Below are 26,250 nucleotides of genomic sequence, written 5' to 3'. Positions count from 1 at the left end.
CAAAGGGCTGTTTGCGGAGGCAGCAGGAGACGTAAGGACCTGCAAGGGGAAACAGTAATGGGAACATAGAGAGCTGGTCAGTAGTGGCCCTGTTATAGACAGACATGGCACCGAGTTACACCTGGCACACAGCGCATGCGCCCTTGGTTTGTTTTGGGTTTAAACTAGGGAATGGGTCTTCAACCTGTGGCCCTCCATCAGGAGTGTCACAGATTAAAGACCAGTGGTGCAGGGGCACATGAATCAGCTACTTACCATTTCCCCACAGCAGCTGAGAACTGGGGCCTGTCTCTGGCACTTGGGAATCAACTGCAATGGCATCAATGCTGGGAAGTGAATTGTAATAAAACAACTAATATTTCACACAAATAACAAAAAAACAAAATAAGGGCAAACAATCCTACATATATTTTATTCTGGAGATCAAACGAGCCATTACTTAACAAAATACAGAGTTGAATCTATGAATTCGTCACCCGTGACATGGTGAAAGGAAAATTGAGAAGAAGAGCATACACGCGGAAACATTCATATCGGTATCATATCATTGAATATGTCTGAGTGAAAAGTCGAAAAAAAGCTATAAAAAAAAGTGAAAAAGTGGAAATATCGCTACCGAATCAAACGAAAATGCATCGTGAAAAAAAACATTTCACATACTCGAAAAATGACTAGATTGAATAGCTGAGGACTCTCCGATGTGAAAAAGTGAAAAAAAACACGTGAAAAAAACCATTTCGATAACGATTGAATACCCCCCATAGACGGTTAAATGAGATAACTGGTTAAAGGGGGGGGAGGGGTGGTTTTCTCTCCCCCTCACACCAGAAAATGCAGGGACTAGGCTGGTGTAAAAGGGGCCAACCTGGGAATGCATTTTCTGGTGGGAAATGGGTATTATTTCAAAAAGCTGGGACCTGCAGTGCTCGGAATACAGCCAGGCTCTGCCACTGTCAGTGGCTATCACTTCTGCCTGGCGGCGGCTGTCCCCCATTTACCACGAGCATGTATTCCCCATTGGCAATGAGCATGTAATCCCACATGGCAACAAGCATGGAACCTCTGGCAATGAGCATGGAACCCTTGGCAATGAGCATGTAGATAAGCAGCACTTATTGTATGTAGCATAATTTTTAATAGGCATTATGGTGTTTGGCATAATACATAATGGACATCATACCATGTAATTTAACGTGCAATGGACATTATGGTGTAAATCAGGCATGTCCAACGTTGGCCCTCCAGATGTTGTGAAACTACACATCCCAGCATGCTTTGCCACAGTTTTGCTATTAGAGAATGCTAAAACTATTGCAAAGCATGCTGGGATGTGTAGTTTCACAACATCTGGAGGGCCAACGTTGGACATGCCTGGTGTAAATGTTTAATGCGCGCCTTTGGTGGACAATGTCCCTGTTTATGAAGCGTATTGTGAATTTTGTCTTAATCTGTGTGGCATTGTGTGAATTTTGTCTCAATCCATGTGGCATTATTTGAATTTTGGCTCAATCCGTGTGTTATTATGTGAATTTTGGCTCAATCCTTGTGGCATTATGTGAATTTTGGCTCAATCCGTGTGGCATTATGTGAATTTTGGCTCAATCCGTGTGGCATTATGTGAATTTTGGCTCAATCCTTGTGGCATTATGTGAATTTTGGCTCAATCCATGTGGCATTATGTGAGTTTTGGCTCATTCCATTTGGCATCATGTGTAAGGGGCAAGTATAATGGGGTCTAGTATTTTGTTGCATAATGTGTAGAAGTTGTATATGGTGTTGTACACTACACTCAAGGACATGCCCCCTGTTGAGTGGCCACACCCCCTTTTCCAGAGCGCGCCTTCGGCGCGCGCACAACTACATCCTTCACATTTGTTGCCATGGTGGGCCTGCATACTTTAAATGCCAGGGCCTATTTTTAATCCCATTGCCACCCTCTCTCTGCCGCTCTCTTAGCATGTGCACTGGCACCACTAACACTGGCCCTCCCCCACCTAAACCCTCTTTTATCATGGTGCCCCCCCTGTCATTTTATCCTGGATCCGCCCCTGGTCTCCACTGACTTATATTTGCATGGCCTGAAGAAATCATTCAATGGTTGCTGACCAGCGGGCACATGCGAGGGGATGTGTCTTTGTGACACATCCCCTGCCATGGTATGAGGGGATACGGCAGCGATTCGGCGGGGTTCAGCCAGAATGAGGGCCACAGTAACCAAGATAAACAGACAGAGGGCACTAAAAGCTGCATGCATAAATGTTACACATGCATACACATAAAGAAAACAGTAATGACAGCAATGAAAATTAGTAATGTGAAAGGAGCTACTGTATATACAGCTCAGCATACACATTATGTATGTATGTATGTATCTAAACCAGTCACAGAAGCTAGAGCAGTGTTTAACTAGAAGCTGCGGTATTTTAGTATATTGTCTATGTTGAACTCTTTTATGTATGTATAGTGTGTGTCAGATTTGATGTTATTGAAGATATGTATTATAATGTTAGATTGTGTGAATTATATACATATATAATGCACAGTGGGACTTTTTTCTTATATAGCTGTGCCTGCTGGAGCCTATTGTGCACATGGAGTCAGATGCAGCGATTCGGATGAATACTTACAATTTCTGTATGCAACTGGGAATCAATATCGTGTTCTGCAAAGTCTTGCCTTATTAGCAGTTGCACAGCGCATGTGCAACTGGGACAAAAACTGACTATTATTGTGACATCTATGCTATCAAAAACATGAGGACTAGAGATTTATTTCTCATATCTGGCATATGCATATGCGCAGAAAAGCACCTGCGCATATGCCCACCATCGGTCCTCCGCACGAACGCACGGGGGATGCGATTGGACCTGAATAAGGTCCTTTGAGAAGAGATGGAGAAGACATCAGTATGATGAGTATGACTTTATTATGGTACAGGACCTCATTACAAACTTACTGTGGAACCCAGGGGTGTGGTATGGGACTCCGACAGTCGGGATCCCGACAGTCATTATCCCGACGTTGGGATCCCGACTGCCCGGAGTCAGACAGCATGGCGAGTGCAAAAAAGCCCCTTGCGGGCTCGCTGCGCTCGCCACGCTGCGGGCACGGTGGCTCGCTACGCGAGCCACCGATTCTATTCTCCCTCTATGGGGGTCGTGGACCCCCACGAGGGAAAATAGCGGGTGGCCGTCGGTCACCCGGTGCCGGCGTTTTGACAGTCGGGATGCCGACGTCGGGTAAATGACTGTCGGGATCCCGACTGTCGGTAACCCATCCGGCACCCGAACCCAGGCATTTTTAGTTACTCCCCTGTATATTAAATTATGTATGTGTGTTTGTATATTATTTGAATTACTATTGTATGACACTACCATAACATACAAGATTTAATTATGTATCATTGTCTCCCACTTCCTCTACCTTTCCTTTCCTTGTCTTCTTAATATCCAAACAAAGTTTTTATCTCTATAATAAAGAAACCGCAAGCACATTGTATTCAAAATAAAAATGGACATATGGTAACATATTTTGGCCCTCATTATGGTTGTGACGCTACGTTGGGAATTTGCACACGTGCAGGTCTTCTCTGCAGGCACTCGCAGCGGGGGGGGGGGGGGGGGGGGGTGTGGGAGGTGTAACCACGAAAAATGCTGGGCGCCCCCATGCGAACGCTTCTGAGAACATTCAATGGTCGGCGACCATGAGAAATTTTGTTTCTCATGGTCTGAAAGTTTTTCAGGTATGCTGCTATGTGCTTTTTTTTTTTACTAAGGATCGGCTTCTGTCTGGCCACTGTACCATATAGGCCTAATTAGTGGAATGCTGCAGAGATGTTTGTCCTTCTGAAAGGTTCTACTCTTTCCACAGAGGAAAGATGTACAGTAGCCATGACCATCGGGTTCTTGGTTACCTCCCTGACTCAGGCCCTTCACACCCGATTGCTCAGTTTAGACAGCTGGCCAGCTATAGGAAGGGTTTTGGTGGTTCTGAACTTCTTCCATTTTAGGGTGTGTACACACGGTGAAGATATGCCGTGCTATGCAAGTCCCGATATGATCAGATCATATCGGGACTCGTATCGCACGGCATGCATGCAGTGGCACAATTTTGACTATATAGTGCAGATCTGCACTATATAGTCAATGCAGCCAAGACTATCTGTCTTGCGATACGTGAACACGCATCGAGATCGCAAGGGTTAAAACCCTTGCGATCTGCTTGTGATCTGTATGCGATGCTGACACGATCTTGACTATATCGTCAACATCGGAAGGCATATCTTACCGTGTGTAGTGTACACACTATAATAGGGCCTACACACATACCGATTTTAGCCAGTGATATAGCGTGCCAGATTTAGCATAGCAGATTTCCTTTGAGCACAAAATCATCTATATCGCTTAGAATGTGCAATATGTGTCAGCGATATGCCTCAGCGATTCTGCTTAGCGATTTAAGCATGGCAGATTCTTCTCAAGCAAGGGAAAAATAAAAACTAAACTCATTTAAATAAAAATGGGCAGTTCAAAGGGCTGGGGGAGTTCTTGGGGAGTTTTAAGGGGAGCGAAGTCAGAAGAAGTGTTGCAAAGAGTACCTGTACATAATAGCACCTTACCAGAGTGTTTGCAGTACTTTCTCTTCACCCCTTGAAAAAGATTATTTTTCAAGGGAAGAGAAGTCAGGAGAAGTGTTGCAAAGAGGAACCATACCTGTACATAATTGAACTTAAAATTAACAATAAATAACATTTTGAAATGAAATTACACCATACCGTGTTTTTTAACATTTATTGAAAATACTATTTTAAATATATTAAAAGTATAAAAGTGAACACCACTGGGTTCATCAACAATATCAGGCCGAGAAATGCCTCTGGGCCAAAGACTTTTCAAACCAAAAAAAGGGATCAGGCCAACAAACTCACTAGAGTATACTAGAGCCAACAGAAATGATGACTTACAAAATGTGCAAAGAAGAGATAGCAAAGGTAAGGACAGTCTTCAGTGAAGGGCACACAAGAGTGACTGATATCGCATCATTCTGGAGTCAGGGCCAAATGACGTATCCAAGCAGACATTATAGTCTACAAGGATTCGAAAACGCATGGAAGAGCAATTTTTTCAACTAAAATAATTTAGAATTTTTATTTTTTTTAAATTTAACAATTTATAATGGATAATAAACAGCATCGTCCTGTGCTTGTGTACTCGAGAGTACATTCCAGTGGACAGAGTGCTGGTGGTGACTGATGTGGCCGGGTTGGGTGAAGGGGCTCCCGTCGTGTTAGGAGGGGCAAGCTGCGGAGGAATTGCCGGCAGATTACTATAGGGTTGGTGGTAGGGATACTGTGGCGAGGGTCCGCAAGATGCGTAATGCACCGGGTCGCGCATTAATTTCAGTTGATAAGGAATGTTTTTATCCTGGGCCCGAATTATTGCATCGTACACGATGCATTTGAATTTTCAAAGGGTGTCCTCATCCATTGAACGCATCTCCGAGTCTACCGTATTTGAAAACTGCCGAATTGAATCAATAGGCTTATTAAGCCTTGCCTCCGCAAATTCAAAAAATTGCTCAGAGCTGCCGGCTACAGATCTTTTGGCTGTCTTCTTCCTCTGCCTGGGTGGTGGCGTTGGCAGGGGGGTGGAGGTTGAGGTTTCTACTTCTTCGCACTCAAGATCTGCAGCCTCTGTAGTCTCGGACGTCTCCACAAACAGCTCCGGAGTAGCATCCTGTAAAATAAAATAAAAAACGTTAGGACCATGAATAATGATGACATGTCGCATATCTATATGTTCAAACTTACCAGATCCTGGCTCTCCTCCTCTTGCCTAATTGGAGGCACAGGATCCATGTTATTCTGTCCATGCGTTTTCGAATCTTTCTCCAGCAGGAAGTGCATCTGGTCATAGTACCATAACATCGGCTTGTATACGTCATCGGCACCGGCTCCAGAACTCTGAGATTCAGTCACTTTTGCGTGCTCCTTCACAAAGACTGTCCTCAAATTCGCTATCTTCTTCTTCACACATTCCATGGTGGCATCACTTCTGTTGGCTTTAGCATAGGCCAGCAAAGCATTGTAGGCCTGATCCCTTTTCTGCTTGTTTGAAAAGTGTTTGCTGGTAATTTGCCACAGGCATTTATGGGCCCGATAGATGTCAATGAACCCAGTGGTGAATTTTTTAGACGAATTTTGCTTTGCCATTTCTGTGTGAATAATATGGTATAAAATGTAAATACATAATTAACATATATGCATCCACCATTATGTACATAAACAGTCCAAACTAGGTCAGCTTACAATCTATTGTCCCTACCACATGTACATGCACACACATTCACTGTTGTTTTTTTTTATGGGTTTGGAAAGACAATTTACCCCATCATAGACATGCAAGTAAACAACACATGACTGGCTTTTGCAATGTGCCATCACCCCAGAGCATGCAAGTAAACAACACATGACTGCCTTTTGCAATGTGCCATCACCCCAGAGCATGCAAGTAAACAACACATGACTGCCTTTTGCAATGTGCCATCACCCCAGAGCATGCAAGTAAACAACACATGACTGCCTTTTGCAATGTGCCATCACCCCAGAGCATGCAAGTAAACAACACATGACTGCCTTTTGCAATGTGCCATCACCCCAGAGCATGCAAGTAAACAACACATGACTGGCTTTTGCAATGTGCCATCACCCCAGAGCATGCAAGTAAACAACACATGACTGCCTTTTGCAATGTGCCATCACCCCAGGACATGCAAGTAAACATCCCTCCCCAAACTTGCGCTGGGGGCCGCGGGTGCAGCGGCCAGCACATGACACCCTCACCCACAAGCATGCTTTATTTTATAACATTGGTGGCACAGTGGTCACCTCACATCCCCCCAAACAACCTCCTGCCCATATTCTTGCGCTGGGGGGTCGGGGGTGCGGCGGGTGGCACATGACACACTCACCCATAAAGTTTACATTGGTGGCACAGTGGACCCCTCTCATTACCAACCCACCCCACCTGTAATCATGCGTTGGTGGTGCATAGTGGATAGCATAGTACTTACCAGCTCCGGAGGGTTCACAGCGCGTGGTCTCTGGCAGCATCAGCATGTGCAGAATGGAGAGGAGGGCTCAGGGAGTGTCCAGATGAGGAAAATCGCTGGTCACTTGAGCACAAAAAAAACACAAAAGGCGCCCGATATGCAGGGTCTTGCTAAGCGATTTTACTAGATTGATGGGACATGCTCATTCTTCTTCTTATTGCGATACAGACGCGCGGGCCCGTGCATCTATATAGCTATAGCCTCCACACACACACACCGATGTATGCTTACTTTCTAAGCGACCTAGATAAATCGCTTAGAAAATGGCTCAAAATCGGCATGTGTGTAGGCCCCATAAGAATGATGAAGAGCACTGTGCTCATTATTTTCTAAGCAGCAGATTTGTGCCTTGAGACAATCTGCAGACATTTCCTTTGACTTCACGCTTGGTTTGTGCTCTGACATGCACTGTCAAGTGTGGGACCTTATATAGATAGGTGTATGCCTTTCCAAATAATGTCCAATCCACTGAATTTACCACAGGTGGACTCCAATTATTCTGTAGGAACATCTCAAGGAGGATCAGTGGAAACAGAATGCACCTGAGCTCAACTTTGGCCAGTATTCAATGCTCCCGATTCACCGTATTTTTTCGGCGAATCGGGCTGTTTTCACTCCTTGCGGTGAATTTTTTTCATTGAAAATATGATTCACCCTATTCAATGTTCACTGTTCGCCGAAAGCACAACTTAGATATAAAATAATCGATCAAGTTGAAATGCCCAAGAGAGGAGGAGACAGAGCTAAGCTTCTTCTACAAAGGGAAACCTTATGGATTGCCAGATTGGATAAAGTATCACACCGTGGCTTGAATGAACAATTGTCATGGACTTCATTCCATTAAAAAATATATTTCATATTTTTTCCTTTTCTTCTCCTGATCCTCCGTATCTATATAAATATCCAGTATTACAATCATCATTTTTTAATTTATATTTTTTTATTTTTCTCAAACATATTTTTTTTCCTAATCATGGTCTTTTTTTTTCTAGATTTTTCATGCAAAAAAAAATTTTTTTGCATTAATGTTTCTAATATGAATGTATCGAGTATGTATCTTTAACTGTGTTCATTACACAAATCTTGTTTGCAACATTGTCGCATCAACAACCTATATATGACAGTAATAAGCATTACATACAATACTTTTTTATAAAGCTTTGAATGAGTTTGCGAGTATTGGACATATTCTAAAGTACATTTTTTCGCTTGGCCGATGATGTATTTTTTATGTTTTCTTCTTTTATATATACACTGTTGTAATAAAATTATTGTACTCCCCAGAACATCCACTCAACTCCAATCCCGACACGAGATCACAGAGGCTGGAGCGGTGAACTACTGCAGTGGAACGCAAGCTTCCGGCTTACACTGCGTTCCAAGTGAGAGAGACTGTAGAGGCGGGTGATGATGTCATCAGCTGCGGCCACCGTGGACAACGGCGGGAACGAGGGATCTTCACCATTGGTGATATCTGGTATAAAGGTATGTGTTTGTTATTTGTCCCTGACAAAAAATCTATAATTAGATTTGAAACGTTGGCAGAGTAACCCCAAGTGTGGTCTCTCATTTCTACTGAAATCCTGCTGATATATATATATATATATATATATATATATATATATATATATATATATATGTATATGTATATAGTGTCTAGTGTCCGTTAGTCACAAAACATTGCCATCTGCTGGCAGAGAGTGAAACTACATCTCTTTCTCACACATGCACAAACACAGAAGGTAGCAGACTAGCTTTCAAAGCTTTTGCTTCAAGTGGGCTTACTAGTTAATATTACAATTAACAAGTTGTCAGCCAAAATTACAGAACAACATAACAGTAATGTCAGCATCGGGTGTTATGAGTGCCCGAGGTGCAACACTTGAATTACTCCATAGGGCACTACACTTTAATCCCCCCATAGATGTGAGGAACAGTAATAGCCTTTTATTATATTACATAAGATAATAATAATAACCTATAAAAATAGAGCACCAAAGTATTATGAAGTATGTTTTTGTAGTACCATAGCAGGGCTCAGAGGTTTCTCATACTGGCACACATGACATCACTCAACAAATGCTCTGCAGCCTTCCATGTAGTGGCGTGCCTCTCAAAGCAAAGAGGTGCTGTTGGGGCAGCCTCCATGCCACTGCTTGGCCCTTGCACACTAGGTGGCAGCATTGACTAATATCCCTTGTTAAGTAACTGTGATTTGGAATGGCGCGAGAATATTGGAGCAACCAAAATAAATACAGTATACTGAACTGCCAGCTGAGTGATTTGCCTATACTACTAGCATCTTTGGCAATCCATGTAGGCCATAACTTAACAAACTATATAGCTGGCATTTCACAGGTTTCTCATAAGGGTGCGGGTTCCACGTCTGTACAACTGTGGCAGTTAGCAATCCTGTGTTCTTCATTTCCGGTTCATGGTTACTGCGTCATGGGCTGCAGTTCCAGGTCTGGCCTCAGGGAGAGGTTTCAGAACAGTTCAGCTGAGTGCAGTTGTCAGTGCTGAGTAAGTTACAGCTGACTTCCACTGAGGGTGATATTCAGACCTAATTGCTGCTGAGTGAATTAGCAAACCAATCGATTATAGAATGACAGCGCATGCATATGGATCATAGTGTGCATGCGCTAGGCCAGTCACCAAAATCAGCGATTACTCTATTCACAATTCCCTCGCAATTTGACTGACAGGAAGTCGGCCTTTGGGGGTGGTAACTGGCTGTTTTCTGGGAGTGTCATAAAAAACACATGCATGCCCAGGCATTTCAGGGAGAGTCTGTGATGTCAGCTCTGACTCCGATACGCCTGTCTCTGTCTCTGAGTTGTGGAAGCGTCAGAGTTACTCACACTTGTGCAGACTGGGAAAATCATTCGATGGCAAGTGAGTTGCCAATGGATTTGCAGATCAGCAATCCATTCTCAAATTATTTGAAGACTTGCACAGGGCAGGATTTCACTCAGTCTGGGCGGCGGCTATCTGATCACAGTGCTCTGCAAATTTGCACAGCAGCGATCAGGTCTGTGTCAGGCCCTGAATTGCTATCCCAGGTCCAGTACTATATTGTTCTGAGTTCCCAGTAGAGGGAACCATATTCCTAGCTTAAGGTCACAGGATTGAGTACATCGCAAAAGGTTCCTGAAATCGGGATGCAGTCAATTTGCCGGCGGTCGGAATCCCGACTGCCGAAATCCCGAAACTTTCTCCCTCCGTGGGTGTCCACGACACCCATAGAGGGAGAATAAAATAGCGTGCCGAGCGTAGCGAGGCACCGGGCCCGCTGCGTGGCGAGCGCAGCGAGCCCGCAAGGGGGGGGCGCTCCACGTCCCCCCCATGTCGGGATTTCGGCGGTCGGGATTCCAGTGTCGGGATTCCGACCGCCGGCATTACATATCGGATCTCTGAAATCCATGCATGAGGATTCCAGTTCTATATCCTAGCACAGCTCCTGACCAAAGGGTTTCATCCATACCACAAGTGTCCTCTATGCACAGTATATGAATACACTCTATGGGGCCAATTCAGACCTGATCGCAGGGCTCCAACATTTTACAGCCCTGCAATTAGTTGGCCCCCTCTTCGCCTGACGTGTAAAGAGGATTAAATCTGCTCTTCATCAAATGGATCACGCCCCCCCCCCCCCCCCCCCCTGTATGCAGTGCCATGTACGTCAACACATACTTGGCTCTGCGATGACTATGGGGAGATTGGGGATGCCAGTGTGCGGCATACGATCACAGGCCGTCACTGGCTGCGGCCGCTATGGAGAGCTCACGCATGCGTGGTCCTCCTATAATCACCAGGGCAGAATCAGGACTGAATCAGCCCCTATGAACCAGGATCTAAAAAAGACTCCTCGGTTCACTTACGCTGTAATCAGGCCCAAGGGTCCTGAGGCAGATCACCAAAACGTGACATTTGCATTTTATCCATTTCAGGTTTATGGATGTGTGTGCTGATTGTGCCTACATAAATGTCCAGTTTCATGCACTGGTCTTCTCTTCAAAATATGGTGACCAAAGGTTGAACATACATATTATAGCGCTCTATATGGTCACCTAACAATCTGTACCCAGATACATTTGTTTCATGTGCTGGACGGACCAACCTGCACTGCAAGCAGTGTTCAGATCTTGCCAGCACATGAAATAAATGTCAGTGAGAACAGACAGTGCAGTTCCCATAGAGATCAATGACCTCTATAATTAGATCTGTTCATGCTGCGGACACTGTGTGGTCAATGCAGTCGAATGCCAATACATGACACTGGGTAGAAGCTGCAGTTTTAGTTTGTACTGTACACATTTTTTTCACACATTTATGTACTGTGTTTGCAATGAATTCAATCAGGGATATTCTTGTCATATTGAAGGTACGTGGGCGTCTTAATAATTAGCTGACTATATATATATATATATACCACCCTGGTCAGTGATTATCACGGCTGTAATGGTGACCGTGCCATATTTGTGCTGTGTGAAAGCCCTAATGTATTTGTAATTTCGAATCTGTTGTGTGTGAAACAGAGCTAAAGGTGCCCATACATGGTACAGTGGTGCTGTGTGATGCAATGCGTGCTCCCGCGGGCAGCCCATCCCACAGCATACCTCCCAACTTTGGCAGTTTAGCAAGCGGGACGCTGCTGCTGCGCGCCGGAGGCGTGTTGAAATTTTCGGGGGGGGGGGGGGGGGCTAATTTGGGGGCATGGCCTATACTCGTGGCTCCCCGCGAGGCCACGCCCCCATTTTGCCGCTATGGGGGCATGACCCAGAGGCTCTGTGAGCCTCTAGCCATGCCCCCAGCCCCCTGGCTGCGGGAATAGACGCTGTGCGCATGCGCACAGCGTTTATTCCCCGCTGCTTAGCAGCTGACAGGGGGGACTCCCAACAGCCCCCCCACACCGCGGGACACTGCCGCCCGCGGGTGGGACAGCGGGACAGGCCCTGACAATCGGGACTGTTGGGAGGTATGCCACAGTACATAAAGTCTCTGCAGCCCCTGCTTTTTTAACTAGTTGCGATGCGATCTAGTGCAAAACGCACAGGAATATTGTACCGTGTATGAGCATCTTTAGACATGAGGCCTATATATTCACATGTGTTTTGGTTCTGCAATTTGTATCTCTAGAATGATGTATTTTTAACATAAAAAAGACTACTATGGGGGTATTCTATTGCCATGGTAATTTACTGCACTTCAATGAAATCATGATAAAAGTCCAATTTGGACTTTACAATTAACCCTTTGAGTGTCAACATTGCTTTGAGAGAACCTCAAAATATCTGCTTACAATGCCAGCATCACTCACAGCAACTGTTCTTTTTTTGGGTGCAATATTTAACTAAACTTCAATTAATTGACTTGGCTGTGTTGGTATTTATTTACACTATAAGAACAGTCGCTGTGAGCCACGCTTGGCATTTTTCTCACAGCAACTTTGGCATTCAAAGGGTTAAAGTCCATTTGTTGGGCACAGCAAGTTACCCTGTTTTGTATAAAAACACACAGGGTCCGTGAATATGCGCAAACCTGCGTGCTTTTGCGGCTCCTATCGCAGGACAAATGCTCAGTTTTTGGGAATATACTGTAGTTTTGACTGCCACAAATATCTGATAAGCGCTCCACGATTCAATTAGCCACAGAAAATTAATGTGGCTAATTGGATACCACCCTATATGTGAAAACTATATGCAGGGGTACACTGTTCCTGCAAAGTTCAAGCTGACATGTACAAGGAGTCTTTTGCATTCCCAAAATTGTCCTCATGTGCAAGGTTCTGTCATTAGTCAAGGCCCCCAGCATGGGAAAAAAATAGCATGATTCACAGGTCAACAGAGAGGGGGTGGGGCTAAAATGATGCAACTCACATCATTTAGCGCTGTCCCTTCCATGAGTCCCATGAAAATATCTGCATCCTGTCAGCTTTACTAGTAAGCAGGTGGAATGGTTGAGATTTGCCTACTCTTCTATGGGGCGTGAGGTACTACCAAAAAAAAATGTTAGTCTCCTGCAACTTATGGTAAACATCGTCTGAAATAGGGATGGCCATCAGTGCAGTCACCATCAATGGTTGCCATCTACAGCAATACTGCAACCAGCCATCGATAGTAATAAACTATTTAATGGATGACCCTCAATAGTTTTACCTATCGAGGGTTATCCATTTTCTTTTACTGCACTGTGGGCCAGAACATGGGGGTGGGGCTTCATGTGTGTCAGGGGCAGAGCTATGCTCTGTGTCCTGGCACTTTGAAAAAATAAATAAAGCAAAACATCTGTTTGCTGTGTCATTGATGTATGGAAACCTTCTGACAAAAGTATTGGACATCGGTCATAAACCAGCGATGATTTTGAATCATTGATGGTTTATGGCCATCCCTAATCTGAAAATGGTTTTATCTTTCAGAACCATGCTCCAAAGAGTTAAGGTGCCCACACACGCACCGATCCCGGCGTGCGTTGTTGGCTTAACTAGCACACATAGCATCGCATCGTATGCCTTGTGCATACGATGTGCATGCGATGCAATGCTATGCTAGAAAAAGCTAGTACAAAAAGTATGTGCAGCACATACTTTTTGTACTGTGGGATGAGGTGCCGCGGGAGCGCGCACCCCATCGTATTGCATCGCACCGCCGGGATCGGTGCGTGTGTGGGCACCATAACACTGTTTTAAGCTTAGTATATAGAAGATGGAATAATAAGGACTCTGAGATATGTCAGGCTATTGTTTCATATACAGTATGGCACAGATAACACCAAGGCCATAACTAGATGTGGGGGCTAGCTGTGCACTGCATCGAGCCCAGAGGCCCGGCCCCTGTGGGTTCACTGTTGCCCACCCCATTGCCCGTGCTTCTGGCTTGCAGGGTGCATGGAATGGCACCCTGCCACCAGTAGCACAGCAGTAGTCCCCAACAGAGGCCCAGACTCTGCAGACCATTGTAATTTCTGGGTGCCAACAACCCCACCCCTGTGTGTGACATGTATAAATGAGGTGGGGTTAGCCCAAGGCATCAGGAGTAGGGATGGCAATTGTTGCCTTTGCCATAGATGGTTGCCGCCGATGACAATAGCGCAACTGCCCATCGATAGTGTTATACTATGCAATGGATGACCATCAATGTTTTCACATATCGAGGGTCATCCTTTTTCTTGACTGATTAACCTGTGGGCCAGTCAAATCATGGAGGCGGGGCTTCACGGGTGTCTGGGGCAGGGCCATGTTCTATGTCATGGCCCCTTGGGGAAAACAGAAAAACAAAACTATTTGTGAAAGCCTAACATCGATGGTGGGAAAACATCTGGTTCTCCCCCCATCGATGGCAAAACTATTTTACAACGGCCATAAACCATCAATGATTTCAAATCATCAATTATAATCAGGTCACAGTTTGAATGTGCCATTACATAACTGAAAATCACTTCTGTTTAAACTTTAAATTGACAACAAACCAACTGGCTGTTATGCAAAAAGGGTCTTCTAAAGGTGTAAAGTTGTTCCGGCAGTGGGATTAGGGCCCTGAGAGGCCTTTCTTTCTTTTGTGTATAATGAGTATATTTGACTGATGTATGCTTGAAGTCACATTTTCTCTTAATATATATATATATATATATATTTATATATTTATAGGACCACAATCCTTTGGGGTTGAAGCTATAACATCTACTTGTACTATATTTTCTCTAGGAATGTCCAGTCCTGATACAGCTACTGTATTGTGTGAAAATCTTTCTTGTCTGTAATGCAGAACTGAATGCTGCAGACTCCCATTGTAGTGCAGGTCACGTATTAGTGAATGAACAAGATTGCATGAATATTGCACTCTTTATTCAGCGATTGGATAAAAATGAATGCCCTTAACACCTACGTACATCCAATCTCTGCTGCTTCCTGTGTGCTTATTCTTCCTGACGCTTTAATTATTTATCTTTGGAGAGAATTTGACTGCTACAAGCAGTCACGACTCAGCAGTTTAACCCTAGCATGACTGTGCCTCATTTCCATATAGCGAACTCACAGATCCAACACATACATCCGTTCAGGTTTCAGGGATGCTGAACATAACAGAGCAGTCGTGTTTGCAGACATACAGCAAAGTGATGCATCCGATTTTTGTTAATACAATCTATCTTGTGATGCAGAAGCAATTTCCATGTCTGTCAATTCCAAATTTCCATATATATTTTCAGGTTTTAGGATGTAAGTTTAGTGATTCAATGTATTTCTTGTTAATGAATGTCTTATTTGTATTTATATTATAAATATATATACAGTACATATATATATATATATATATATATATATATATATATAAAATAATAGTTTTTTTTGTCCCAATATAGAACAAACGGCAGCACTTGGAGGCTTAAAAAGCATAAATGTATTAACCCTTTGAGTGCCAATGTTGCTGTGGGAGATGTGCAAAATATCCATTAAAAATGCCAGGGTCAAAGTCGAGGAATATGAATCACTTTAGTTATTGCCACCAAATGTTCTGAAATCAATTAATTTATATTTTGTTAAACAAAAATTAACACTTGTTGTGATTTTTTAGTGGATATTTTGTACAACTACGGTTAAAACAACTATGACATAGCCTATGTTTCTGGGCACACCTGCTCCTTTGACAAAGTACAGTATGTCCGTATATTCAGTATATGTTGGGAGACTGCAGATCCACTCCATATATATGTGTATGTACAGGCAAGAAAAGCGGCACAGAAGACTTCAGTTGCGGTGGGAAAAGCAGAGTATATGTAGCAAGAAATCGTCACAGTCCACAAGTATAAATAATTACTTAGCTTGGTGCCCTCACTGGCTGGAAAGCCATGTATACAGTTGTGGTGCGGCACTCACAGCAGGACCCAAATGACAAAGACGTTTCAATTCCTTTATTTTGGCATTTTCATCAAGTTCACATATATCAAAAAAGCACATACCTTTATACACCCGTGTCTGTTTGTATGTCCCACCAGCCAGCGCTCCGTGCTCCAGGGAGTGTGCTTGGACTGACGTCATCAGAAGTAGAAAAAGTTCTTTCCAGAGGATTGTCGTATGTACCATCCACAAGTTTAGATACATTAGGATGGCAAGTAGAACAATATTCTTTGTGCCGACAACTTAAGTTGAAAGAAATTTTCTCAAAAAAATCCTGTACCTCCTAAAGCCAACCCCATTCCTCCCCAATTACAGAAGCTACTCCCAAAATCGTCCTTTGACACGCAATTAACAAACCCATCCATTGAGACATTTATGCGTCTGCTCAAGCTACAAGTGGATGAACACTTGGAAATGCCTCGACAAGAACCTAATAACCTGACTGTCGATGCAAGGAACATTTTACAACAACTAGCTTCGAACCGTGAATTGATATTTAGACCCGCGGACAAAGGGGGTGACCTGATTATTATGGACAAATATAAGATGGAACTAGATGCACAGTTGGCAGATGTCACTACATACCGTGCCCTCACTAAAGATCCTACCTACAAATTCCGTGCAGAACTGAACAACTTATTAAAAACAGCTGTGACACATAAGATGATCTGCCAGGAACTAATGGTTACATTAATCCCTATATACCCAGTCGTTCCCGGTGATGTACACCACACGAAGACACACACATTGATAATTGATCCCCTGGGAAGGCCTATAATTGCTGCGAGACAGTCACTATCTCAACCAACTTCAGTATTTTTAGACGCCATTCTTCAACCTTACATTAGAAGACAAGAGAGATACCTATTGGATATCAACATGCTATTACAGAAATTACAAGCTTTACCCACCTAACATTTGGATCATTACTTTGGACGTTAAGAGCCTTTATACTGTCATCCCCCACAGCGAAGGGATGAGACTATAGAGGTTTTTCTCCAACAGCAGGCGCACTATGATGGTCCAGACATCCCTTTCATACTGTCCTTGTTGAAGTTCATCCTCACGAGAAACTATTTTGTACATGATGGTAGATTTTTGCTCCTGCTATGGGTCCAAATTGCGCACCATCTTATGCCAACATTTATGTTTTTTGATGAACAAACCATCTTTTTTGATAATCCTGAAATTGCGGCGAATATCGCCCTTTACCTGAGATACATAGATGATCTCTTGATCATATGAAGAGGGCCAATTGCCATGTTTAAAAACCATGGAGATATACATAACAGTGATGATAGCCCCATTAAATTCACTATCTCATATGAGCAGCATGTCATACACTTCCTCTATGTCTCTATTCAAATTAAGAATGGCAACATTAGTACATCCTTGTATCAAAAAGAGAGTGACCGCAACAATCTTTTACATTCTACAAACTGCCACCCAGCGAGTTTAATTAAAGGTCTCCCATACTTACAGATGATTAGAGAGGATAGTTTTGGATCCCAAGGAGGCAGAATTAAAAATTAATGCCCTAGTTGAGAAATGTATTCAAAGGGAGTACAAGAAAAGAGATTCAGGGGGATATTCAATGCAGGGTCAGGACTGTCGGGCTGGCCCGACAGCCGCGACCCTGTCCCTTTCTCGGCCGGCTCAACACAGACATGGCAGGCGGGATTAAATGTCCTACCTGCCGAGCGCTGAGAAGGGGGCTTATTCGCGAGAAACAGTCGGAAAATGTCGAGCTGCGGCCGGGAGCTCGTCAATTCCCGGCAGAACGTGCCCGACTGCTTGTGAAGTCGGGCATGTTCTGCCGAGATCCCTGTTCAATGCTGTTGTCGAAGACAGTATTGAATAGTGCCCTGCCACTATTTTCCCCTTCGGGAATAGTGGAGGGAGATTGAATAGCCCCTTCAAAGGCAGCCAAACAACACGCCTCACTAATGCCCCGCGAACAACTACTTGCCCATAAAAATACAAAAGAAACATAATTAAATCCCTTGGGTTACTGAATTTTCCAGTGCTAGTCACACTATTAATAAAGTTTCTAAAAAACTTTGGCCTTTAATTAAGACTAACAAGGAAATCAATATATCAGACACTCGTATTATGCCCTGTTACCAAAGGGGGCCTAATTTACATGATATCTTGGTAAAGATAGACATTAGCAACTTTCAGCAACCTGGCATAGGGTGCATTAGGTACGATGTGTTCATTTATGATCCCTGACAATAAGTTTTAACATCCACACTTGGGCATAAAATACAATATTAGACATACACTCAGTTGTGAAGCTAAGCATGTTGTATATCAATTACTTTGCCTTTGTGGTATGTCCTACATAGGCAAAACCAAAATAGCATTCATGGAAAGAATGACTACACATAGGTCTACCACACGGGCTGCTCTAGCGGGGGGGGGGGGGGGGGGGAATGTGATCTTCCAGTCCCAAAACATTTTGTAGCAATGCGCCATAGTCTTCCATCTTTGCAGTATAGAATGATGGACCACGTGCCACCCAATGTAAGGGGTGGTAATCAAGGACTTTACTTCAATGTGAGACAAGGTGGATACACCGCCTTGATACTCTTGCCCCCAAGGGCTTGAATGAGAACTTGGGCATCAGTTGTATGTTACGCAAATAGTTTCTTGTAAAATATAGTTTTTTTTAGGTGACTACCCGCTGTAATAGTAATGGTACTGCTTTGTCTTCTGATAAGGTGCGGCAACCATTGTAGATCTATAAATCCTTATGTTTTGACAATTTTGACAACCTATATCAGTATATGTCTGTAAATACTCAGAGCTGTGCTACATTATGGTTAATTGATTTATCAATAAACAACCTGAGATATTTAGCCGCTTTTAAGTAAGTAACCGTAATGTCATACGTATTGTGACTGCTTTGTTTACAGTCTCCGTGGTGATGGGTGCACAAGCAAAACAAAACCTGTGTCTTTGCCATTTGTGACCTGCTGTGAGTGCCACACCACAACTGTGGTACATACATACATAAATTCAGTTTAGCTATTAACAGTTTCTTAAAAGTCTGGTTGTTAGAATAGGACCGCAGTGAAATGGGGTCCCTTGGCTAAGGGCTGCTTAAATACATTATTCAATTCATGAACTGAAACCCCATTATTTATTTGTTTATATGTGTATTAAAGTGAGTTGAGTTTACCATTGGTAGTGTTGAGCCCTCTCTATTTAAGTGAGCATGTGGTCACAGGCCACTGCAGCCCAACCTGGAAATGGCGAGTGCAGTTTGCACCACATTTCTAGGAATGGGTCATATCATGTATGTATGTGTGCATGTGTGTGAGTGTGTGTGTGTGTATATATATATCTATATAGAGAGAGAGACCGATTCAGCCTGGTGCTCCACTTATAATCCAACGACCACGGGTGCCTCCCAGTGGGTAAGTGTAGACAGGTATAGGAACAAACAGTGGAACTCCGCGGATTTAACTTCAAGTGTTTAATAAAGTGACCAACATTTCGGGGAATGGATACCCCTTACACCTTGATACCCCCCATACACCTTGATAAAGGGGTATCCATTCCCTGAAACGTTGGTCACCTTATTAAACACTTGAAGTTAAATCCGCGGAGTGCCACTGCTTGTTCCTATACTTATATATATATATATATATATATATATATATATATACACACACAACAAAAAGAATATGGCCTCCGTTATGCGCTATTCCAAGTATTACTAAGCTGTATCCCCGATGAGACTCTTCTGTTAGTAAGAGACTAAAGATAGACAAAGCAAACAAGGGGATTATCAGAGTGCGCTCTAATAGGTATCACCTAGCCTACACAAATTAATACAGATATGGACGTCATATTGTCACATTTTAAATTATGGACTTCTGTTGATAAAAATAAAAATGTAGATTTCTTCAAAGGATGTAACTCTTTATTAAAAAACAACCCAACACTTCGTCAAAATGACTTCATCAGGCACATGGCAAAAGAGACCTTTCAACGAGGTCCAGTACAATAGAATAAATTCTTTGCACTGTAAAATGTTTACAATCTATTGAATGACAGCCATTATGACCAATAATGAAAAGTTTCCTTTGAAGAACCGAAGTATGAGCACCGTGTCCAATTAATAGACTGGTTTAATTAATAGATAGATCAACTTCTGGTGAACTCCAAAGTGCAACTTTTTTCTTTGTTTATAAGGCAATACACCGATTGGTAACCCACCACAGTGAAGTAGGTCTCTTAGTCTCTCTCTCTGAGCTGCAGAGGAACTTTAGACCTATAGGTGCCATGAAAAACATTCTGATATTCTAGGGCATCGTGATTCAAAAACTTTGTGGAATCCCTGCCAGCCTGAATACAATAATAAGTTTGCAGCTACGCACCTGTTTGAAAATATGCTAATGCTATAGCCGCCTATTTTGCCCACCGGTTGCATTGCAGAACCAAGCAACTGCATACAAATACTAAACGGTGGTCGCAGCGCACCATTTATACTAAAGGGAAAACCCGGGAAAACAGGGCAGTGGGACCGGAGGGCTTTTGCAGGAGTGTGTCAGGAACTGATAGGTGGGCAGTGGCAGCCAGCGGAGGGCAGCAGGGATTGGCAGAGACCGGCTTGTGGGTGGCGCAGACTAGCGGGTGCGCAGTAGAAATTGGTGGCCACTGGGCATCGGCGGGCAGTGGGAGGCGGTTGCTCAATGGCCAGCCTCTGCTGCCCGGGTTGAAAATCCCAGGTAAGAGCTGTTTCCACAGACCCACTTGATTCCTGGGTCACTTTACTAGTGATTTTACCTTGTACACGTTTCCACTAACAAAAACCCCGGGTAGGTTCACATTCATGTGCAAAAACCTGGGATTTTTATGTCAGTAGAAAAGTGGTATAACATATAATAAAAAAAAAAATGAAATCATTATCAATCGAGATTTGCATACCAGTATCTGCAATAAGTATATGGCCAGACTCATTCTTGTCATGTATCTAATGTTACTGTGCCTGCAATAATCCGACATTTTGCATCCTGAACATCCACAGACATTTTACTTTAGTAAAATCTTATATAAAACGTGTTTCCTAAACCAAATGAAAACTATTTTCCTGTAAAAATTGCCTGGTTACATGTATGGCAAAGGCCATTCTGCATATCGTCATCGAACTTTTAATACACCCACGATGTTTCGATAAATAATTGACCATTATTTGTTTTTCTTTATTCCTATCAAATCCTAATAATTTCATTGAAAAATTCCAACATATTCTTGTTCTCATGTGTGTTTCCATGGCAACCCTTGTTGCTAAGGGAGGGTTCTCACAGTATATCATCCTGTTTGCTGCGATATGAATTGTTCCCTTGGAAAGTCAGGTAGTCTGCAATGTTGCCATTTGTGCTAATGTTCTTGCTTTACAGACCCCTCCTGTGCTGAAAGAACTAACAGTAAATAGAATTACAATATGCAGCTAATGACGGGGCAGCACATAAAGCCAACTAAACAGATTTAAGGCAGTGTTTTTATTTTAATCGATTTTCTTCATAATGAGAAATTCACAATAAAGTGATTGTAGTTTCAAAAGAATGTTAATACATTCATGTATATACTAAGGGCAGATTCAATTAGCCACAGTCATTACTGTGTAGTAGCCGTCAGACTATTAAACCTGGACCTATTCAATTCCAAACCATCTTCCTTGCACTGTAAATCTGCTGCATGTGTGTTAATTCATAGTTTCTGGGATACATACCTGGAGCTATGGGTTAGCTCATTTGCTGCACCCAAAATTAGTGCACTTAGCACAGATATCTGTTTTAGCTTGCCTCAAGACCCCCATACACTAGTGAGATTTGGTCCTATTTGACCCGATTCTGACGTATCAGGACCATAAATCAGACCAAATCTCATGTATTTGACATCCTGTCGATAGATCTTATGTGCAGCCAGGAGCCTGGCAGGGGGGACACAGCAGCAGCGGCCAGGGGGCGAAGGGACCTCTCAGCCAATCACTCGCTGCCCATTCATTTGTATGGGTTTTTTTTTATGTAGCTTGGCTCCCCCGCTGCCTTTTTGTGTCCCCTTCGCCCAGCTCACCCCCGCTCCGCCTGCAGCTCCCCAGGATTTTACAGGATACTGGGCCAGATTCCCTAAGCTTCAACAGTGATAAAATGGAGAGTGATAAACAGCCAGCCAATCAGCTCATACCTGCCATGTCACAGACTGTGTTTGAAAAATGTCAGGCAGGAGGGGATTGGCTGGCTGTTTATCACTCTCTATTTTATCACTTTTGAAGCTTATACCGCTTTCAGACCGCACTCCGAACACGGCATATTGCCGTGTTCGCGGGGCCTAAACACGGGTCACGGTGCGGTCTGAAAAGGGCACCACGGGTCGAGCAACACGGCTATTCAACCCTGGTAATGACCAGGGTTGAACACAGCTATGACCCGTGTCAACTGCGGTGTGAACGGGTGCCTGGGTCGAGCGACCCGTGTCCCGTTCACAGTATGGAGGAGGCAGCACTGTCAGCTCCAAGTACTGCCTCCTCCCGAGCCCCCGATGACGCGCCGCAGCCCAGCACCGCCCCATGTGACGTCACCGACTCGGCAATATGCCGTGTCGGTGTGCGGAACTTTCAGACCGCATTGCCGTGTTGCTCTGGGGATGGGACCCGTGTCCTAATCCCGTGTGCGACACGGCATTTGCGGTCTGAAAGTAGTATTAGAGAATCTGGCCCTTAATCAGATCTGACCTGTCTCGGGGAGCTGCCGGGGAAATTAGGTCCGGACAAGTCAGCTTAATGTATGGGGGCCTTTAGGCTCAAAGAGAGAAATCTACAGTACGTGCAGATTTTGGCCTTATCAATACTCCTGCCGGCAGTAATTGAGTGGATCCGGCCATAGGATAAGTCCCTGCTAATTAAATCTGTCTCTAAATATGTCCCCGAGCAGTTTTACTGCACAGGAAAAAGAAACAGAGCAAAACAACCTTTATGAGACCAAACTATTGTTCCAACAGGCTAGGTTTTATTGAGTTTAATGGCAGAAAAAAAAACACAAGTTATTTATTATACAGTATGTAAGTTTTATTTATATAGCGCACTTTCACCAACAGGACCCTTGTAATACAATAATACAATATCTAGTACTAGTTACCAGTCTGATGGAGGAACACTTGGACTGCTCCATTGGGAAAATCTAGTGGCTCCTGGCACATAAAACACTTGAATTCCCCCATAGAGGTAAGGAGCAGTGTTATCCTGTTATTATATAGGATAACCTAGTAGACATGTTGTGAAGTACTGCAGAAAAGTGAAGCTCTTTATACAATAAATACATTGGGCCACATGTACTAAGCTTCAAAAATTATAAAGTACCAGCCAACAGCTTCTAATTGTCATTTTCTAAACCCAAGCCATGATGTGACAGTTAGGAGCTGAATAACTGGTACTTTATCACTCTTCACTTTATCACTTTTTGAAACTTAGTACATCCTGCCTGTTATCATGATTTTTGAAAGCAAACTAGGCCTTGTTTTAAACTAATGCTGTACTGTCCCTGACCTTGCAATGCTTCAAACATTCACTGAAAACCCACTCGTCAAAGCATAGCCTTCTGCATAAACTAGTACCAAGGTCGCTCTACCTACCTGCCGCCTCATGTCCTGGCCATCCCTGCTCACTTCCTACCTTCAGGAGTCCTTGCCTGCACCTTGCGTCACCTGTCTCCCTCTCCCTCTTCTAGACTGTAAACCCCTTGGAGCAGGGCCCACTTCCCTCCTGCTCTCACAGCCCTCCTCTCTCACACTTCCATTACAGCTCTCTCTTACTCAGCTACCATCTATACCCGCATCTCTTCTCACTTGTGTTCATTCATCTCTACCAATGACAACCTGCCACTGGTAGTGCGCAGATAACGCCTTTTCTTCTCAGCTGCCTTGTGTACAGGGAATTGTACTGTTAATTGCTACCTCTGTTTTAATTTCTCAGTTATTTTTTATGTTTAGTTCTGTGTACCTTGTATTGTACAACGCTGTGGACCATTTGTGGCGCCTTATAAATAAAATGTAATAATAATATCTCTTTTCCACTGCTTTAAAAAAAAGCAGGTTTTTACACATTAATGCACATCAGCCTGGGTTTCTGTTCAGTGGAAAGGGGTAAAAAAACAAAAACCTCCAGGCAGCGAGCAGGGTTGGACACAAATAGGATCTGTGCTAAGGGGTAGTGTAAACGGGTGACCTGGGTCATCCAAGCCGAGACCTGTTTACAGCATGCTGAGAGCCCATACCTCACGGACAACAGTATTCCGCGGGGCAAATGGGAGGTTGGATTACATGATGCATGACGTCAGTTCTGCTGTCTGCCCTGATAAATGCAGACAGCAGCATTGGCCGGGTAAGGTTGTGCAGGGCTGCTGAGATGGGGGGGGGGGAGCAGGTACTAATTACCCGGGCTTCCTGGAGGGGCCTGGCGGGTGCCCTGGTTCGCCCCCCCCCCCCCCCCTTCCACCTCCGTCCTTTCCAGGCAGCAGCAGCAGCACACACCTACAGCATGTGTAGGTTTGTGCTGGTGCTGAGGGGGGGGGGGGGGGGGCATAACACTCCCCCCTCTCGACTTTAGAATGTTTTTTTCATCCCCCTGAATAGTTTGGGGGTGTGGCCTAATCACAGGAGGTGGCCACGCCTCCCACAATTAGGCCACCCCCTAAAATTTTACCGGGTCACAGCATATCTTTCGGCTGCCCTGAAGGTGTGTGCTGGAGGCTGGGGACAGCCCAGTAGTGCAGGGCTTGCCCCCAGCGTGGGCAACTTCCATTAGAGGGAGTGGCCTAATTAGCCTGAGGCCCCAGGGATCCCAATCTGTTGGCTTCCTGGTTCTTGGAGATTCCATCATCTCCAAGCCCTGGCCAAATGACACTACACCTGTGTGCACTGCTGTAAAGAGTGGAAAACTGGCCAAAGATCATCCTTACGCTTGTTTATATTATTTTTCAGATTTTTTATTATTATTACTAGAATCAGTTCTGGCTAACATTGGCTAAAACATTATCTCCCACACTGGTATATCTCTCTGGATTTTGATATTTACCCCCCACCTAAATGTGTAAACCTATATATGATTCTGAACAGTCTGAGGACAATGGATTTCTTCATTCAATCGCTATAGAATATTATGTACCAATATTACCTTAAAATCACTACCATTATATCACTACGTGTTAGCAAGAGGTTAAATCTCCAGAACATATACTGTACAATCCATTACCCAAAGGAAGATCGTATAGAACGCTGCTGCTCAATATGTCAATTTAATGTGCTGGAATAGGGATATTAGACAGAATGAGTACATTCATGAATGAACAGGTATAGTTAAATATCTGCCAGAGAAATGTATTTCTTAAACAAATAGCAACTTGCATTTTTTTTTCTAATTTGCTTTTAACATTTGTTCCTTTCTCACCCTATGAAGATATATTTGTTTTCCGATGAGCTGCTTAACTAGGTTAGATTTTGTCGTATAAAGAATTCTGCCTGTGATCAAAATGGACTCTTCCACTATTTAGCAAGCCTTTGTTGAATGAGTCATCCCGGCTGCCTCTCATTGGATGGAATGGTTAGCACCCAAGGGATTGCCAGGCAGAGGCTGCATGGCCCTGCCTCATTCACAGAATTATTGATATGCGAGCCAGCCCTTCCATTCACATAAATAGAGTTTCATTCACATTTTGCAATTTTTATTTGTATGTTATGAAGAGAGTCATTTGGCAATGTTAGGTCTTTCTTTGTGTTAGGTAACAGCTCAAACAATCCATGATGTGAGTATTCGTTGTTGCTATGCTAGCAGACAGAAGGGATGAAATGAATGCTGTGAGAATACTGCAGCGGGTTGTGCCTTGTGCTTAATGAAAGGCTATTTTGTACTTCACTACAAACTCGCTCTTACATTAAATAGGACATTTCCATTATTCATCACTCCGGGGAGCAGAGGTGCTGACTTATTTGATGTGTCATAAATGAGACTAATTAAATATCTTAATCTGAAAGTTTATTTAGAGCTATTGTACTTTCTGTGCTGCAGTCATTTAGTACATTGGGGGGGGAGGGGGGTTTGGTGCTTGGTGGGTGTGTGTGTGGGGGGTATAGGGGCTTGTGTGTGTGTGTGTGTGTGTGAGGGGGGTATAGGTGCCTGGTGTGTGTGTGTGTGGGGGGGGGGATGTTGGGCGATAGTGATGGTGTGGTTTAAAAAAATGTTC

At 43.7% G+C, this 26,250-nt stretch overlaps 1 protein-coding gene across 1 annotated transcript in view; it reads left to right on the top strand.

Annotated features, from left to right (window-relative positions):
- SHC3 (SHC adaptor protein 3) overlaps positions 1-26,250 on the top strand; it is a 185,540-nt gene that overhangs the window by 46,431 nt on the left and 112,859 nt on the right. Inside the window, exon 3 of the mRNA XM_083187450.1 lies at positions 8,395-8,595. Coding sequence (XP_083043576.1) covers positions 8,518-8,595 — 78 coding nt within the window. The 5' untranslated portion in view covers positions 8,395-8,517. The remainder of the gene's footprint in view (positions 1-8,394; positions 8,596-26,250) is intronic.

The sequence above is a fragment of the Crinia signifera genome, chromosome 1, assembly GCF_055691185.1.
Source record: "Crinia signifera chromosome 1, ASM5569118v1, whole genome shotgun sequence".
NCBI classification, from domain to species: Eukaryota; Metazoa; Chordata; class Amphibia; order Anura; family Myobatrachidae; genus Crinia; species Crinia signifera.
This window is presented reverse-complemented; position numbering and strand designations above follow the sequence as displayed.